General features: G+C 45.7%; 1 protein-coding gene across 1 annotated transcript in view; it reads left to right on the plus strand.

The window, feature by feature from the left end:
- Positions 1–7,430: 7,430 nt before the first annotated feature.
- BARX2 (BARX homeobox 2) overlaps positions 7,431–19,965 on the plus strand; it is a 67,437-nt gene continuing 54,902 nt past the window's right edge. Inside the window, exon 1 of the mRNA XM_060160765.1 lies at positions 7,431–8,057. Coding sequence (XP_060016748.1) covers positions 7,871–8,057 — 187 coding nt within the window. The 5' untranslated portion in view covers positions 7,431–7,870. The remainder of the gene's footprint in view (positions 8,058–19,965) is intronic.

Consider the following 19,965-nt stretch of genomic DNA (forward strand, 5'->3'; position numbering starts at 1 on the left):
CAGAGAATAAAGCTGTGTAAAACTAGCCATAGGTAGGTTATCTGTATTTCATGTTGCCCAAAAAAATATAAAAATGTCTTTTTCTTCTAATACATTTATGCAAGTGGGAGCTTGCATTCTAATACAGCTTTCTGAACCAAATCATTTTATAAACCCTTTTGGATCAGAGGATGTTAAATCCATGAATGAGAACATGAATGTGAAAGGAAAAATGGGTTAATACAAGCAGAATGTTGGGCTGGGGACCTGAAACTTTCTCTTCCCTTCTCTGAGCATTTGTTTCTCCCTGGGGCTGTCTCTATGTAATCTGGAAAGATAGTGAGCTGAAATTCCAAATATTCTTTGACAATTTCACATGAGACTGAAAAAAATAAAAGGATTGTATGGTTTTGATTTTATACAGAAGCATTCTGTGCAACAGCGATTTAAAGAAAAAGCTGTATTCGCCTATATTTGGTCATTCAAATAATGTATCAGATTTCCCGAAAATGAGGACACAGGCGAACAGGAATGCTAGTAAATTCCAGGAGAATAAACACTATTCGGTGATTTCTAGTACTGCTGATTTTATTTTTCAACATTTAACAAACACCAGTCTGGCTTAGTTCTGGCGTGGTCTCAACCTTGAGAATGTAGAATTCAAATGAGCACAGAATTGTCTCAGAGACATGGCTACGCCATCTTCATACCCATGACATTTTGGACTGAAGATCTGTCAGAACCCCTCCCAAACATTAACTGATAAAAATCAAAACCTCCTTCAGGAACTGATTTCAGAAGAGAAAATTAAAACCTTTTGAGCTATATCCACTTACTGTCTACCCTGAGAAAACAACCCATTGTTCTGCTGTACAAATGACTAATTTGACTAATTTTTTCCCCTGGCCTGGCAGAATCTTTTATTGAACTGATTGAAATGACCAGATGTTTCTGCAGCTTATGTAGACATAATCTAAGAGACTCAATAATTGACTTAAGTAAACGTATCAGGATGTGGACTGGCAATAGAATTTGAGGATTCTCTGTTCTGTGATGACTTCAAATCCCTTTTTGAAAGGCAGGCTGCTTGTGTAATTGAAATGCGCAGAGATTGGCACCATCTCAGTCATTTACTTTAGTAATTTATAGCCTATTTAGATCTGAGCATCTCTGTAACTTTTGAAAGAAAGCAAGGAAAAGCTTCAGTATTAGAGACCTATAAAAATTGTCTGTGAGGCTGTCTGCTCAAAGTGAAATGAAATACTTCTCTGCAGAAAAATCCCCAGATGAAAAGATTGCAGCAGAATTTCATTTGACTCAGATTATCTAGAAAATGATACAATTGCATTTTCCTTAAGTTTTTGAGTGTTTTTTATGAGAATGTTTAATGCCAGAATTCTCCACGTTATTTTTTGATTCTCCATTTTGCTTTGAGCACAATTGCTGTGTTGTAATCTCTAGTGAAGATAAAAATATTCATTATAAATAACTCACCGAGGTCAACTTTCTCTTAAAAGCCTATCACCAGAAGAAAGATTTCAAATTGTGGTTTATTCCTTAGAAAAGGAAACAGTCTGCACATCTTTCCATGCCTAAAAGCCTGCTAACCTAGGCTGAGCGTGGGACGGAAAGATACAACAAATGTCAAACTTTGGGCTGGACGACTCACTTAGCCTCGGTTTTCTTTTCCCTCCTCTAAGATTAAAGATTCCTCTTGAATTTGTTTAGTAAACAAGGTTTCCGAATGTTTCTTATTTCCCTTTTTTTCCATTGTCCTTTCCTACCCCTCTCTTCATTCCTATATTAAAGAAAAAAACGTTTATAGAACCTAGGCACAGGCAGGCGTGCACACGCCGCCCCCTACACTTAGACCTAAGTGGGTGATTAGCACCTGTGTCCAAGAGTGCATACAAACTTCCTTTTCCTTAGAGCTTGGAGAGCAGAGACCATTCCATTCTGGTTGGCACTCTGCACCCAGTGCTCTTGGTAAACATTGTTCTGTATTAGCATAATAACAATCACACCAGCAAGTTAATCATTCGAGCGTTGTTTTTCCTTCGTATGGTCAGAGGCAGACTGGCTCCACAAGTCTTCTCCTGCGCTGGCTGACACAGGAACCTTCTTGTCCTTGATAACAGCCCATGCCAACGACAGACTGACTGCTCATTTTCTTTGCAACCCTGCCTCGCTGGGTTCATTGCCGCTGGCCGGCTGTGTTAGGGCGGATTACAGAGAATTCACATGAAACCTAATCGAGGCCTGCGTGATGCAGAGAAGAGAATAAAAATACTTTACGAGATGATTTGGATGAGATGTCACCCAGTGGGTGCAGGATCATGGCGGGTTTTTTCTGCAGACAGAAGCCATAACAACGATATATGAGCCATTCTCTTGTGAAGTGCTGGTTAGAATGATTGACGTCTGCAGATGTGCTGAGTCTGTGGCTGCAGGTGCCAGATGTTGAGTAGCACTTAGGGACGCTTGGTGGCCAGGGCCACTTCCTTCGGTTAACGATAGTCCCTCACTCTAACGCCAGCTCCTCTCACTCTTTATTTCTTGGTTGATTCTGGGTTCTAAACATTGAACAAAAACCAACTCCAAACACATATGAAACAGCAGTGGCTCTGATGCTTTTTTAAAAATGCAGTTTTATATGGTGATGGTTTTTGAAAGAGAATTGCTTCCCATGTTCTGAACATTGAACAAAAACCAAACACATGAAACAGCAGTGGCTCTGATGCTTTTTTAAAAATGCAGTTTTATATGGTGATGGTTTTTGAAACAGAATTGCTTCCCAGGTTCTGAACACTGAACAAAAACCAACCCCAAACACATGAAACAGCAGTGGCTCTGATGCTTTTTTAAAAAGGCAGTTTTATCTTGTGATGGTTTTTGAAAGCGAATTGATTATTTTATTGAACTCAACGTGAAGGCAGTGGGAAGCCTGGCATTTCATGAGTTAGTGCAGTGCACACAATCTTCCATCAAATCCTCCAGTAAAGCTGAGTTGGCTATCATCACCCCATGTTGTGGTTGAAGACCAGAGGTCAGGGAAATTACTAAGTGATTGGGCTGGGAATGGAACACAGGTTCGCCTGACTCAAAAGTTCTTTCCACTTGCCCCAGGCAGCCAGGGCACTGCTCCATGACATATTCAAAGTGATTCTCCTCTCTTGTGGTAGCTTTCTCATTAGTGAGGGGTATCATGTACAAAAAAAGAGTCAAAATCAGTGATACTCCAACATCAATATCCATTTCTACAATATTATGGAAAAGATAGGAGTGATTCAATTTTATTTTCCTGGCTATATCCAATGGGATAATTGAGACACACAGGCAGAAGTAAGGCTGTTTCATGTCAGGATAGCACAATTTTAAAAGGGAAATAATCAGCAAAACAAATGGCTTTTTAAAAAAATGTTTTTAACGAATGGTTTTAATCTGTATACCAAGCTTCTAAAAAGTTGGAAACTTTGGGATGATTTACTGCATTTTCACTCTTCACATAACTGTTAGGTGCTTTGTAGATACAGCCATCGTCTTTTTTTTTTTTTCTGTAAACTTTTGCTCCAGAAAGATGTTTTGAGAAAGAAAGACCTATTCAGACATTTCCAAGCCCATTTGTCAAGTGGATTACATTTGTGCCCTCTCTTAAAAAGATGCTTTACAGTGTATGAGAGCAGTTTTTGTAAATTAATATCATCATTAAAAATAAGCTGGCTTTCTTCTCTTCCTTCAACTTCTTGTTGTGCAAGTCTGCGGTGCTGGGCTCCACAGGCAGGAGTTTTGGCATGGCCCTGGGGCCCAGGGGAATATTAACTTACAAGGCTTTCCCTATTTTGTTTTTACATGTCTGAAACCATTTCAAATCTTAGCAACTGAAATACAAGTTATTAAACACACTTTACTGGAGTGTAAGGAGGGCTTCCGCTCCACTCCCCCCACTTGTAGAAGATGATTGCAAATGAGTTCATGTATTCGGAAGACTTGTGCCCCGGCCGCTTCTGACATCTACCTCGACACAAAGCCCAGGATTATAAAAGGATAGTTACACAAAAAATGAAGCTGAACTCATTTACCTAGGGTTAGATCCTATTTAAATGCCATCCTAGGGTTTCTAAATACCATTTTGCTTTAATAAATTTCATGTGTTCTAGTTGAATGGCGACACTGGCTGTCAGCTGAAATGGGAAAGAGTGATTCTTTGGTTTCTAGTTGTCAGAACCTTTTAACTTTGCACAGGTGTCTTTGCCTCCTTCCTTCTGGCTGGGCTCTATCCCCAGGAATCAGGCGCTGGATGAGGGAGGGGAGCTGATCTCCTGAAGCCTGCTGGTGATGTGCATTTTTATCCCCTTCCATTCCTGCCTGAGCAAGCGTGGCTGGGTACAGACAGGTCTGTTCCTCTCCATGTGTGTTCCTCCCGGTAGAGGGGCAGACACTGCCGGGGTGCACTCACAGGAGGCTGGGAAGTGTCTGTGGGTCTCCAGCAGCTGGAAAAGGTTTGAGGCTCTTAGGCAGATGTTTGCTGTTTCAGCCACTTCATTAATGTTGGAAACAAAACCCCTGACTATTCCTGACCAAAGCCCCACTTCATGATTGACAGCTGGGGTGTGCTTCTTCCCACGAAAGCCCTTTACAGTCTGAGATCAGGAGAGAGGGAGTGAAAAGAGAGAGATGAGTGCAAAATGGGAATTGGGCTGGATGCCATTACTGAAAAACCAAAAATATAAAGGAAAGAGAGGCTCATTTAAGGAGAAAGACAAATGTAGTACAACTAGTGAAGATCTGAAGTCCCATCGTGTGCTGGGGTCTTACACACATTATATAATTATCCCAGCTTTCATGCATTAATTTATTCATGACGGGTACTGAGAACCTACTATGTGCCAGTGCCATGCTGGTATTGGTGATACAAGACGAATTGTCCAGTGGGTGAAAGAAATACGCAGAAGGCAATAATACAGTAAAGGAGCCTCTAAGATAGAGGTAGGAACAGCAAGGACAGCCTTGGGGAGTGTGGGATCTTTCCCAAAGGAGGTGACATTTGAGATGGGCCTTGAATTAGTTTTCCAGGCAGCGAAGGAGGGAGGGGATGGGGTGCCGTGGGCATTCCCACTGAAGGGAAGAGCCGTGTAGTCATGGATTATGAAAGGCTAACCTTGTGAAGTAGGTATTATGATTATCATTTACAAATGAAAAAACTGAGGCTCAGCTTTGATTATAAGCGACAGAAAGCTGAAGGTTCCAGACTCCCAAGATCTGGAATCTCTCTTTCCAATACCTGGGGACTTGTGCTCTCAGACCCCCTATGAGATTTCTTGCCTCTGTGGTAGAAAATAGAAAAGATGGAAAATCCAATAAGCTATTATTTAATTTATTGGGTCTGAAGAGAGGGAAGGAAGAGAGGAAAGAAAGGAAAAGAGAAAGAGATGGAAGATGCGGAGGAGAGATGGGGGAATTCGATCCAGCAGAGGAGGCCCGGAGTGCTGGGAACAGTGGGGAAGGGGAAATGGACGGAAGCGGAGGAAAGGGGCCTGTGGCGGTGGAAGGAACCGGAAGAGCCGGCGAGGCTAGAGGACGGGACAAGAGGTGGAGGAAAAGACTGGGCCCGAAGAGTAACAGGGCGCGCGCGTAACGTGAGGGCCCGACAGAGGGTCCGAAGGGCTAACGCTCGGTCCCTCTCCAGGGTCACCGGGTGCGGTGCAGAGGCTCGGAGGTCTCCCCCACGCCGCGCCCTCCAATCCCACCAAACACGCAGTTTCTCGGCGCTGCCGACAGCTCTGCACTTTCCAGGGGGACATATAACTCCCCACCCAACAATGTCCTCGGTGCGAACGCCGTGCCCCTGGGAACGGTCCCCCGCTCGTGGATGCATTGGGTCCTTGCTCCGCCGGCGTCCAGGAGGACCCCTGGGTCGCAGCGCCAAGCGGCGCTGCCCGGGTTGAGCTGGGAGCGTTCTCGGCCCCGCGCGGGGCAGCGGACAGGCCTTGGGACCGGCCACCGCAGCCGCGGACGCGCCGGGCCCAGCGCGGCGACCTCTGGGCTCTGCGGCGGGACGCGCGCCGCCACCGGGACACCCGGCCGCAGCTCTCGCGGGCCCTCAAGCCGCCGCTCCGGGAGGAGAAGAATAAGCATAAGGAGATATCATGAGAATAAACGAAAACCGTTCTAAATGGAGAGGAGGAGGGGAGGGGAGCCAGGGCGCACGCAAACACCTCGGGAATGAAGTTCCTCAAAGGCGCGTTGCGGGCCACGTCTAATGCAAGGCTCTGTTTCGGTTTATTACTATTTTCTCTCAGTGCCTATTAGTTCTCCAGGCTTTCCCCTTCCCTCTGAATTGAACCACTGGCCCAGGCGCGCGCGTCCACTTGCTTCCGCGGCGACTCGGGCTGCAGGGCGAGCAGCTCTGCAGCGAGCCCGCCGTTACCCGGGGCCGCGAGATGTCACCATACCCAAACTCGGTCTCGGAGAAGACCATCCGCGTCTGTAATTCTCAGTCTCCTTACCGTGCGTTTCCCTTCCGGCCCCGTGCAAACTAACTCCCAGGCATAATTGCGCGAAACCGGCAGCACCGGCAGTTTCTGCCGAGCGCGGGCGAGGGGGCAGGACGCGGGCAGCGGGACGGTCCGGGTGCCGAGGCTGGGTGGGGTCCCCTCGCCCCTCGCCCAACAATTCCAACTGAAAACAAAAGTTCGTTCAGATACCGATTGGGACAGACTCGGAAGTTAGGCGCCCAAGAGGCAGAAGACAGACCACCTAATGAACGCGTGTCTTCGCGGCTCCCCCAACCCTACGCGTCGCCAGGGACCCGGGGGACGAAAGCCGTGGTGCTAGAGTATCGGGCACCAGTAGCCACGACCGGGCTGACTCGCCGCACCCGGCAGTCCCGCTGCGCTGGCCCTTCTGGGGACGAAAAAATGTTTATAAACAGAGCTCAAAAATAAAAAGGGAACACGTGCTTTTGATTACTTTTTTTTTTTTAACAGTTTACTATGGGGATAACGGACAGGGCAAAGGTCATTGATGGTTTGGTATCTCCGTGGAACGGTCAAGTTCGCGATCGCGGCGTAGGCTCCGGGTGCCAGAACGCGCGGGCTGGGAGCCGGCTGCGAGCGTAGGGGACGCTAGGGGCGGGCGCCGTCCTTGGGAAACGGCGCGCGGAAGTCCACGTGCGGAGGCAGGAAGGCACTCAGCTCCTCGGGGGCGCCGGTTCTGGGGCCCGCAGTCTCGGGAGCCTCGGCGAAGTCTCGACTTCTTTCTACTAACAGACCAGGACGTGCCCGCCCGCCGGGTGCCGGCGATGGGAGCACGACTGGGAGCGCGGCATGCCCGGCGCGAGGCTGGCGCGCGGGGCTCCGCGTGGGCAGCGGCCCCCGGAGGCCTAGCCCGTTGGCGGGGGCGGCGCGCGCTCCCCGCACCGCGCGCACACACGGGCGCGCACACTGCACACACACACACCTGGAGCTCGTCCCAGGAGGGGGGCGGGGAGGAGAGCCGGAGCAAGTGTCTTAAAATAGGCACGCAGACAAGCGTGAGACGCTGAGAGGCTGGAGAAGGCTATCAAGAGCGGCGGGCACGAGGCGCGCAGGTCCGCCCCGGGTGGCACAGGCGGGCTGGGCGGGGTGGGCGCCGAGCGGCCGGCCCTCCGCGCGGCTCAGCACCAGGCCCTGCGGGAAGCGCGCGCTGATTGACAGCTGCACTGTCCCCAAAAGGCTCGGCGAAGATGCTGATCCGCGGGTGGGTCTAGACGCGCAGCCCGCGCGCCCGGTGCCGGCTCCCCTCCGCACCTCCTGAGCCCCGCCGCCTCCCGGTCGCCGAGGAGCCGGCCGGAGGCCCCCGCCGGCGCGCCAGCCCCGCGGCCTCGGGCGGCGGGCGCTCGCCCGGGCTCACCATGCACTGCCACGCAGAGCTGAGGCTGAGCTCGCCCGGCCAGCTCAAAGCAGCCAGGAGGCGCTACAAGACTTTCATGATCGACGAGATCCTCTCCAAGGAGACCTGCGACTACTTTGAGAAACTTTCCCTCTACTCCATGTGCCCGTCGCTGGTCGTGCGACCCAAGCCCCTGCATTCCTGTACCGGTAAGACGGCCCGCGGGAACGCAGTGGGGTGTGGCCGCTTTCGTGCCAGGGTCGGGCGCTTGACCACCTCTGTCCTCCCACCCAAGGGCGAGAGGAAGGGGCCCGGGAATTGTGGGCCCCTGCAAGAGGACTAGACTTGTCCGAGGCGAGCATTGCAGAGGCCTCTGCAACCTGGAAGGGGCCCGGCAAGGTGTCAATGGTAAGGTTACAAAGGCAGTCAAGGCAGCGCGCCCCCGAGAGCCGGCCGCCCCGCAGCGCCTGGGATCTGCTGGCAGGAGAGCCTTCCTCCTTCCCAGCGCTGCTGTGGTTTTCAGGAAGAAAGTTCAAACCCTTGACCTGGTTGAGCACTTAAATCATTGTCTCAGGAAGTGGCGTTGCTTCTCACCTTGAGTTAACTCGTCCAACTTCCTCCTGTCTCCACTGGGAATTTTACAAGTAAGTCAGTATCCTGAGGTTCCCCGCAAAATCCGCTGAACTTTACTTAAAAGGATCTCCCTCTGGGGAAGTAGTTCTGGAATGTGTCGTGTTGTGGAGCCAGCTGAGGAGGTCAACCCTGTGAGTTTTAAGTGACTAAAAAACAATGATCACGATAAAAACACTCCTCAAATCTGGTTTGCTTTCTCCACAAGAACGAGACCCGTAGTAAAAATAAAGAACACTTAATAAATATACTTGAAAAGTCATAGGTTTATGTAGAAAATAAATCCAAAGTTATTTCTAAAAAACTTGCATTAAAAGAAGCTCCAAGTTTCATAGAGCCCTGGCATTATAAGGATTTAGGCTCTCCAGACGTGGGTATAGCGAAAAAAAAAAATTGAAGCAATTTTTATCAAAAAAGTTATTGACCCTGCTTTCAACTGAAGGTAAAAATTTAGTATTTCCAAACCGAAAGACCCTTTGAGGGTATATTTGTTGCATGGGTAGCATGAAATAAATGAATTTAATTGTACTTACTTTGAAAAAGTAAACTGAAAAGATAGCAGTGGTTTTGAAAGATATTTTTGGAACGTTCAGGCCAAGAGCTGTACACTGTGCTTGGAATACTGCCTTTTCTGTTGATTCCATTGATAGGCTCTCTAGGACAATCAGTAAATACGTGTGTAAGTACATACAGTAAAGTTCTTTTACAACCAACTTGTTCCTACATGTATTTGGTAATAAAATGAGTATTATACTCAATTACTCCTTTGTAAAATACATTTTGTCTGTAAGGTGGAATTAGGCCTGGTAGCCCAGAACAAGACTTGTAATACTGCATTTTAAAAGCCAAGAAATATACGAAACAAGATACGAAGAAGAAATTTGTAAAACAAGATAGATGTGGTTGATGTTTTTACATTTGTATGTCTGCCATGCGTTACACCTGGGATGAGTTGTCTGCGTAGATCTTGGAGCGGGGAACTAGGCTGATTCTTGTTTTGAGCATAAATAATCATTTGCCATGAGAACTCAAATCCCTTAAAGGAAAAAGAGAGGATCCGTTTTAATCGTAAATCTCTCGCACCCTGAAAAGACACTGCGTACCTGGAGGTCCCTAGGACAAAGCAGAACAGCTTCTCCTAAGCACCTAGGCATAGCCTGATGCGGGCAAACTTTTTAGCGACTTCGCGCCATGCATTGACTTGAAGGCAGCTTTTCCTGGCCTGTTTAGCAGTCACAGAACTGGATCATAGAAATCATGCCAGAGGAAGAGTAATAAACAGCCTCCAAAAACAATGACCCAGTCATCAGTCGAGGCTGAGTAAGTTTTGTGTTTTATTGAACCTTGTGTGGGACGTACATCGGAGGAAAATACAGCGATTCATATGTACTTTTGTGAGTGTTAAAAGTGAATCGCACATAGTTCACGAACTAAAAGTTGTGCTCAGCCTCGTGCTTTTGAAGTTCTTTGATGGTTTGTGGGAGAGGGTGGTTGTTGGCACTGGCGTTCTTGCCTTATTGTTCCCATGCTTGATTTCTTTAGGTTGTTCTTTTGAAAATGTGTTGTGATTTTGCTCTAGTTGAGATTTAAAATATAGAAACTGGGATTTGCCAGTGGAATTAAACCCACAAAAACTGGCTACAATAGTCCATCCTTTCAGATCATAAGCTTTCAGTGGGTTTACGATTACAGTTAAAGCCTTACATGTATTAGATCATGGGAATACCATTAGTGACTTCTCAAAGGTTTGCAAATACCATGCTTTCAAAGCATTTTTGTTGCTTTTAACAGTTACGTTCAGGATCACAAATCTTAAATTGGATGAACTTAATCTTTTTTTTATTAATTAAAAAAACAGCAATAAGTTGCTGGCATTCATAATGAAACTATATATATATATATTTTTTTTTTCTGGATAGAGATAAATATTTAGCACTTTTGGTGGAACCAATGCATAAAATGTTCAAATCAAGTGAAAGGCATAAATTGGGATTAAAGTTACTGAACTATCTCATCCTTTGGTTTGCTGTTTTAAGATTTATATAACGAACAGAAGTGACCTTTGTCAGCTAAAATAATGAAAACTAAGATAATAAAGTGACCACCGTGCACAGTAAATACACGAAATTGTGGTGGAAAAAAAGCTACAGCGTTTAAAAAGCCGCTACATAATTAGGCAAACCATGTCGTTCAGATTTAGCAAAATCCTAATGTCAGTTTATGATGCTGATCTCGGGCAGAAGAGCATGTATATTCAAGTACACTGAGAAATGGAAACATTTCTCATCTGGTAGGTAATCACTTGACAGTCATTTATTATTAGACACCCTAACCTTGACGGACTACTCATCTTCAAAAACAATTGTTTATTTGAACAGGCCCTTCCTTATTAAAATAGAGTAATTTTAGTTTTAGGGAGCAATCTCCAGATTGATTTAAGTTTCCTAATAGATCTCCTGTATCACATAATAGATATTGAGTAAAGGAATCCTCCTCTTAAAGCCAAACTAAAGGAACATTTGTCATTAAATTTAAAATAAAATTTAAAAACCAAGCCCAAAGAGATCCTCCATTTGAAAAAAAAGTTTGTTATTCAGACTGTTGAGGAGATATGGAACGTGTTTAGAATGAATTTAGTTTATGACATGTTGTTCTTACGTTAAAATCTGGTAACAGTAATCGTCACTCATAATGGAACTGTATTGCCCCTTAGAAGCCGGTGATGATCTCTCATAAACATTAGAACGTTGACGGTGATTGAAGGCCAAAAATGACCTGCAGTTTATGATATCATAAATATTGTTTAACTCTCAGGTGCATTGTTTTATTTTTCTGGTTGTGATGCATGTTTCTTGGTGGAAGAGTCCCTTGAACTGGCTTCTCGGGACGGAATAGATTGCAGGGGTAGCGGCGCGGTTCCTTCTGAGGGATCTCTCTTTCAGTTTGATCTTTAGAAATAGGCAGACTCTCTAAATTTGAGGGGTGTTTGGAAAAAATGAGTAACTTGCTTCACAAAAACAAGGATGTAACAATTTACCCTAAGAGTTTTCATAAGATGATACTGAGAAACCTAAGTACTGTGCATAATTACTTATAACTTATTATAATTACCGATACTTATAACCTAGAATTACCCTAGGACTTGTACACGCACATTTGGGGGGAGGTGAATATAGGTATTTGTACATTTTACAACCCATGGCCCCTGCGTGACTTTTAGTGATTTCACTAAAACCTATAGTTTAATTCTTTTTGTCTCCTCTGGCAGAAGGGTTCTGTAGGCTCTCCCCGTGACCTCCAGTGGCCAGTCTTACAGAGCTGACTGGGAGGAATCACAGTGACCACAGACCAGCCTTCCTAAGCAGAACATACTTTTTTTTTTGGGCGAAGTGCTAGGGTCACATCAGGGCTTAAACATAGTTTCAGCCCGCACTGTACACCGCCGTCTTTCATATTAGGGTACTGAGAAATCAGGAAGATTCTTCCAGCTCCATTACACACCCGGGATAAAGCTGTGCGGTCACACCCGAGGGACAGTTAACCAGCCATTTAAAAGGGGCATGTGGGGAAGGGTGTTTATCTTAGGAGCGGGCTTTGAGAACAGTTTAGTCTTTGGTGGGTCCAAGAGAAACAAGTTCTTTGGGGTGGTGTCCTTGGGCTCATTTTTATCACAAAGATTGGGTGTCATCCTGGTGAAAAATGGAATGAGGTGTGGACCTGTGCGATGGGGGTCAGGGAGTCTGCTGCCACTTCATGAGTTGGCTCCAGTGATTCCCCCAATCCTAGCTCAGTCTTTTAGTTGGAGACCAAAACCTGGAGTATCTTGGGAACCTGGATCCTGGGCACTGGAACGTTGATAGAGAAATGCAAACTGGGGGTGTGGAAAATGATCTTTATTAACAAGCATTTGTATTTCTACCAGAGGCAAATACGCTTTCATTAGCAAATCACTCATCACTGCCTCTCCTGTTCCCATTCTAAGGGTAAGTAAATTGAGGGAAGCCCAGGATAGAGGACTCATCCAAGGTCAGGATATATTTGGAGCTGAGCTCTTTCGGGATCCTCAGCTGTTGTCTCCTTACTCCTTAAATTTTATGACACCTTTGTTAAATAGAGACACTGAGGGATTCCTTAGGGGTCAGTTTTAATGAGTGAATAGTTTATTAGCAATTTATTCGCTGGTTCTCATTTTTCTAACAGCGAATGGGAAAATGATTAGAAATTTAGCAAGTTAAAATGCCTTTCCAAAGGTCTATAATCTTCAGTATCATTTAATTCAATAATTTAATTCAACAAATATTTACACTTGCTTGTTGACGGCACTGCCATTATTACTTTTTTTAATTTATTTAATTTAAATTATTTTTTATTTTTGGCTGCGTTGGGTCTTCATTGCTGTGCGGGCTTTCTCTAGTTGTGGTGAGCAGAGGCTACTTTTCGTTGCGGTGCGCGGGCTTCTCATTGCAGTGGCTTCTCTTGTTGCAGAGCACAGGCTCTAGGCACGCAGGCTTCAGTAGTTGTGGCACATGGGCTCAGTAGTTGTGGCTCGCAGGCTCTAGAGCGGAGGCTCAGTAGTTGTGGCGCACGGGGCTTAGTTGCTCCGCGGCATGTGGGATCTTCCCGGACCAGGGCTTAAACTTGTGTCCCCTGCATTGGCAGGCGGATTTTTAACCACTGAGCCACCAGGGAAGTCCACTGCCATTATTTTTAAGTTTATTCTAAGTCTTGGCTAACAGTTGGGATATTTTAAATCTTTCTCTGAAACACCTGTAGAGCCACTGCCAAGCTCTTTTTTGTGGTCCTCTAGAGTCTATGTGGGCACTTTGGAATTGTGAAACATTATGATAATTTAATCCGTTTGCTTACCGTCTGGAGTTTTCTCTTTGAACTCCACTTAAAGGGTATTATCAACACCAAAATTGTCATATTAACCTCCTTAAATACAACTCAACTGAAATTGTATATGCAGTAGATCTTTTATGAAACCAGTTTCCTGCAGGGTTGGTTGTTACCTCTGGCTTGAAAATAAAATTTGTGATCCCAGCGTGGCTGGTATATAGCTGCTGGTTTTAACGTACCTCAGGAATCTAAATGAGAAGATTGTTAGGTTTTTCCATCCCAGGAATCTATTTGAAAAGCAGTAAGGACGGTAAATTGTTGTTTAGATTGTAAAGAGAGATGAAAACAAAAAAAGGGAAGGAATAGGGAAAAAGAAAAAGGGTGGGTTCCTTTGAAGTTCTTGAAGCCACTTGATTCCACCTGGTATGTAGTTCAGCGTCCGAATGACCCTGGGGGCAACACGAAGGTGGCTTCTGAAATTCTTCTGTCCCTGCTTGGAGAGTAAAATGCCCACGTTGATTTGACTTAGACACCTGCTGGGGCGCCTTCAGGGAAGAGCCTGGGCGGGGGTGGGGGTGGGGGGGTGGGGAGTGCCCTGCCCAGCATTTAGCGTGACTGAATCAGGGTTAACCCAGAAGCATTTTTAGGTGCTGTTTGCACTTTGTTTTGAGGTCGGGAGGAAGGGGAACAGAGACGGAAGTTAGGTGGGGCACGGATCTGAGGCTCCCGCCTTAGTACAAAGCCTGGGAACTTCTATGGGGGTTGCGGAGCCTGCGGACCACGCCGGCCACTCTTCCGCCCCCAGTGAAGTCAGTTCGCGTCCCTTGGCTACACCTGCTGCTGAACCCTTAGCTGGAACATGGTTAGAGGGCTGCAAGGCTTTGGATGAGGTGGACAGGTGGAGGCCTCACTTTGCATTCTCTCTTGGGGAATGCTGTTTTCCATTCCTGTCTCGAGGAGGTGGTGTTTGTACTGGGGCATCAGAGACAGACCCCACTGAGCTGGATTAGCCGCCTTCTAACCCAGGACTTGCCAAAGCCCACAGGTGCTTGCCAGGCTGTTGCAAATCACTTGGCTGCAAGTCTCTTGGGAGCAGCAAAACAGGGAGGAAAAAAGAGAGAAGGAGAGAGAACATTTGCGTGAAGACTTCCCACATGTGGCGAAGGCCCTCCGTCCCGCCTGGCATGACTGCCTCCGGGTCAGCTGCCGTGACGGCGGAAGGGTTGTTCCTCTGTCCACAGCACGGGTGACAGGGTTAGAATTGGCCTTAGAATTTACCGGGAATGGGGTTCAGACCAGGACCGTGTACAACTTAGTGATGTTAACAAAATAAGAAATACTCTGACTCTAGGAGAAGAGGCAGTTTTTCTTCTTCTTCTTCTTTTTTGTTTTTATTTAACCAGAAAACCTTTGCAGATCCTTAGGATTTAATTTATTTTTATTGCAGCTTAATAACAGTTGGAAAAAGAAATGTCTTGTTAAAATGAATGCTCTAAATAAAAACACAGTTAATTTTCCATTACAGTGTCTAATTACTTATCACCACGGCATTGCTACATGGCAGTTTAACTTCTTGGAAGTGGAAACTTGGCACACATTTAAGGAAGAAAGCAGTACACCCAGATAGATGTCAGAAGATGGCTTAATTATATTTGGTCTGGAGTTGACTCTTACCTATGACTACTATGCAAAAGACAGGCAGAGGGTCACTAAGGAAAGTCTCTGGTTCCTTTAGTGCCGGTGGAAATTGAATATGGAGGAAGATCATTCTGAATGTTAGACGAGCTGCAAGTACGTGTAAAAAGGGACTCCACTAGTCACCGGTTGAAGCTGGTGTCAGGACTGCTTGATCGGCCTGGAGGTCAGCTGTATATGCTCCTGACTCCACTGGCAGAGTTCATAAAAATGAACATGGCTTTTCTCCAAGGAGAGGCCAGGACGCAACTGAGTAGAAGCCGATCTGGAGGATCTCAGCACAAAACTAAATATCTTAAGGGTCCAGGCAGAGAAGCTTATGTGATTCCTTTTTTTTGCGTCTCTCTAGCTCACCACCATGTCCTTAGGAACACGTGCTTCTGGATATTGGATAAATATTGGAGAAGTAGTTTCACAGTGTGCCTGCCACCAAAGTGACGTCAATGTCCTTTTGGTCATTATTGAAAAACACACTTCTGTATGTGATAAGCGATAGGATGATTGTCCTTTCACTTTTCTTATGCGAGAATCACTTATGACGTGGGGGGACATGGCGAGGTCTTGGGCCTGGTGGTATCGCGTGTAGTCATGGCTGTGTTTCCACCCCGGCAATACCGGACAGGTCCCTAATACTGATTTACCTGCCATTCTCCACCGCCCACTTCCCTCTTCCCAGAGGTCTTTTCATGCAGGTACTTAACCATTGCTGAAATTCAGGATCATGGTCTCACAGACAAGATCACAGCCACTTGTAGATTGGAGGATGTGTAGCTCTGATGTTTCTTTTAAGCACTATCTGAGAGAGTCAACGTTGCACACTTTCCTCACGGTAACTTATAAACAACAGAGTCCTAATATTATGTCTTTGTGTCCTGGGGAAATCGGAGCCAGAGGTACTCAGGGTCGTCTTCCCGAGTTCTGCAGTGTTTATCCTAAAGGGGGCTACAAATTGGGGAGAAAGGCTAGAAACGTATACTCTCAACCCTGAACCTCATTATTCATCTTCATAACGACACAGTGAGTCCCCTACATACGAACCTTCAAGTTGTGAACTTTCAAAGATGCGAAAGTGCGTTCACAGGTCCAATCACGTGTTAATTCACGTCTCTGGCAGATGCTGTCACGTGCGCACATCCTCTCCAAGTGGGTGTGCTTTTGTGTACTTTACAGTACTGTGTAGAGCACAGTAGTACAGTATCTTTATTTCAAGCCTAGGATGTCCGGAAGCAAGCATAAAAGCAGTGGTGATGTAGCTGGTACTACTGTACTTTTCAGGGTACTGTACTGTAAGATTAAAAATGTTTTCTTTATTTTTTTGTGTTTTTTTAATGTATTATTTGTGTGAAAAGCATTATAAACCTATTATGTACAGTACTCTCTAGCCAATTATGTTAATTGGGTACCTAGGCTAACTTTGTTGGACTTATGGACAAATTGGACTTACAAACATGCTCTCGGAATGGAACTCATTCGTATGTAGGGGACTTACTGTAATAGAAATAGTGACTTGTTTTGAGGCTTAGCATGTTACAGGCACTGGACCCAGTGATTTTCATTCAGCTTCCAATCATTCCTAAGAGATAGTATCTCTGCTTTACTAATGGAAGCTGAGAAGTTAAGTAACTTTATAAAGTCACTGAAGGTATAAAGATCTCTTCCAAAGCAATAAGAAAAAAGGCACGTAGAAAAATTGGCAACTCATAGAAGTGAAGATCTAGGTGTCCAGTGAGCATGAAAGGATGTCCCTGGTAATCAGGAAAACACAAATGAAAACGAGGTACCATTTCATACCAGTCAGACAGGTAAACGTGAAAGACTCTGATGGTATCACTCTATGACAAGGTTGTGGAACAATAGATGTTCTCACTCCCCGATGGTGGGAGGGTTATTTGGCACAATTGCTTTGGAAGCAGCGTGGCAACACCTCGAAGCAGATACACACATGCCCTCAACCCAGCAGTTCCACCTCTGTTTATGCCCTGAGAAATCACTGCATGTGTGCAATAGGACACTGGTAGAGGAATGCTCATTTCTATGTTGTTTATGATAGTGAAAAATCTCAGTCTAACTGCCCTTCAGAGGAAAAAGGACAGAATTCTGTGTATTATATACAAGCAGTGAAATTCTACGCAGTGATGAAAATGAATGACCCAGATCTACTTGTATTAATACAGATAAGATTTAGAAATACAAGGCTGAGGAAAAAAAACACAAGTTGTAGATTGATACTTACAGTCTGATACCATTTATATAACGCTGGAAAACATGCAGGCCAATACTGTATATTGTTTAGGGAGGCAAGGGCATGGGATTGGGAGGGCTATATACAGATTTTTACTTTCCTGTGTAGTAATTTATTAAGGAAAAGAAAAGGCCTAATGTAAGTACAGCCAAGCATTAAGATTGGGCAAAGCTTGGTCATGGGCACAAGATGTTCCTTACATTATTCTTTGTACTTTTTTGTATGTTTGAAATTTTCTATAATATAAACATTGAAAAATGATAGTATGGGAGACCCCACATATCCATAAAACTCTTGATCTTGGGGGACTTTTTTTTTTTTTTTTTGTGGTACGCGGGCCTCTCACTGTTGTGGCCTCCCCCGTTGCGGAGCGCAGGCTCAGCGGCCATGGCTCACGGGCCCAGCCGCTCCACGGCATGTGGGATTCTCCCAGACCGGGGCACGAACCCATGTCCCCTGCGTCGGCAGGTGGACTCCCAACCACTGCGCCACCAGGGAAACCCCTTGGGGACTTTTGATGGTTTTCTTAATAGCTTTCTATCCTGAGAGAAGCTGTTAAGTACAAGCTTCTTGTATACAGTCTCACAGTGGGGAAAGAACTTTATAATTAGACACATGTGTACAACTCACCCTGAAACAACCACTGCGGCTTCTGAAATTGGCTTTTGGATCTCACTTACCTCCCCTGGCTGGGTGGGGATGTCATTTTTCACCAAGATAACTGCTTTCCCCCAGGTAATGCTTCGGCATGTGAATAAATGGGCTCTGAGCTGGGCACTAGGGCTGGAAGGAAGTGCTGATGCAGTGTGTGTTTGTTTTCTGCAAATATCCATTACTGAGCATGCAAGGAAGAGTCAGTAGGTTCTTTCCCCTTCTTCTTAATGATGTTTCAAATCCCAGTAGATTGCCTCTGATTGCATCTTGCTTTGATATGTAACTGCTCAAATGATATACCACCCTTGGCTTTTTTTTTTTTTTTTTGTGGTACGCGGGCCTCTCACTGTTGTGGCCTCTCCTGTTGTGGAGCACAGGCTCCGGACGCACAGGCTCAGCGGCCATGGCTCACGGGCCCAGCCGCTCCGCGGCATGTGGGATCCTCCCGGACCAGGGCACGAACCCGTGTCCCCCGCATCGGCAGGCGGACTCTCAACCACTGCGCCACCAGGGAAGCCCCACCCTTGGCTTTTGACCAATGGTCACTGCTATTGACAATTTAACTTAAAAAATTGTCTAGGGACATCTGTGAATACCAAAGAATCAAAAATATATTAAAATGTAGCTTCTTGGCAGGGAAGAATCATGTTGGTATTGGCATGTAAGCTGGCTGAGTTTTCTTTATTTTCTGTAAACATGATTTGATTTTAAAACTTTGGTGTGTGGTATCAGGGATGGTTAGGAAGGGATGAGAACTGTTACCATGGTAACCACACAGATAGCTGTCTGTTAGGGATGATGAATGGTGGTCCTGTGGTTTGGAGAGGGTAACCTGGACCACATTACTCCCCAGCGACAACTCTGGTGACAGGTGTTTTGTTCAGCCTATCTTAACAGCCAAGGCATTCTTCTTTTCTCTGCAAAATAGTTCCAATGTAGAAATATTGCTTTAAGATATTGTGACAAAAACCTGGTCCTTTGGGAGCTCTTTCTGTGTCCCTTCAGAGGGAAAATAGTCCTTGGTGTGAATGAAACAGTTTGTACAGTCAAGAGTTTGCCAAAGCATTTCTCCTTCTGAGACCACCCCTCTCTGTCCTAAATCCATATGTAAACAGAGAAGCAAATAGATCGAAGCCCTCGGAGCCCACGTCCCACGCCAGCTATCAACAGCCAGGGTCGCTGTGCTGTCTTTGGTGCTTGGCAGTGCAGCCGTGGTCAGCAGGATCTAATGACCGCATCTAGAGGAGGGTGGCCAAATTGGACCTGACCGAAAGGCCGGTGGATCTATCAGATTTGCTGTCAGTGGACAGACTTTCAGGGCTGCAGGAATGAGGCCTTCCGCATGTTGTCTTACCTGGATGGATGCACAGGACGGCCGCAGTGAAAGGAACAGATTGAAACTTCATTTGTGCCTTACTCTGTCCCCTTCCTGCGTCTCTCCAGTGAAGCCTTATTCCTCGTAAAATGGACTCTCCAGGCTCGGGGCTATGAAAGGAGTGAATGTTATCAGGAGAGATCTTCCAAAGGGCTGTGTGCGTCTGAGGGAGATAACATGCAGGTGCTGCCCTGCTGCCCTGACAGTCCGATCACTGGCAGCAAATCTGACAGCTCCACCGTGGACCTTCTCTTTGGAACGACTTGGGAAAGTACAGGTGAGGATTGGGGATATTTATGGTTAACTTTGAACAAGTTTCACTGAGGTTCCAATCCAAATCCTCTCTTTTTCATGACTGAACATTTGACTGAAATAATTGGTTGAAACATTTGAAATCACCCCAGAGGAGATTTTTGGGGGAAGATGTTGTTAATTTTGTTATCCCTGGATATTATGCAATTCATTATTGCTCTTAGCACGTTAGACAGCTGTGTGTCTTGGAAGCATGCTTTCAGTCCTCGGTTTGGAGGGTGGCATAAAGTTATGTCCTATTGGAGGGCTGATTTTTTTAAACTGGGACATTGAGCCTTGATAGTTAGAACAGTTAGCTGCGTAAACAGAATGTGTTTCACTTTTCAGGGAACTGGAAAGTAAAAATAACAATTATAAATGGTAACTGTGA

The sequence above is a fragment of the Lagenorhynchus albirostris genome, chromosome 9 (assembly GCF_949774975.1).
Source record: "Lagenorhynchus albirostris chromosome 9, mLagAlb1.1, whole genome shotgun sequence".
NCBI lineage: Eukaryota > Metazoa > Chordata > Mammalia > Artiodactyla > Delphinidae > Lagenorhynchus > Lagenorhynchus albirostris.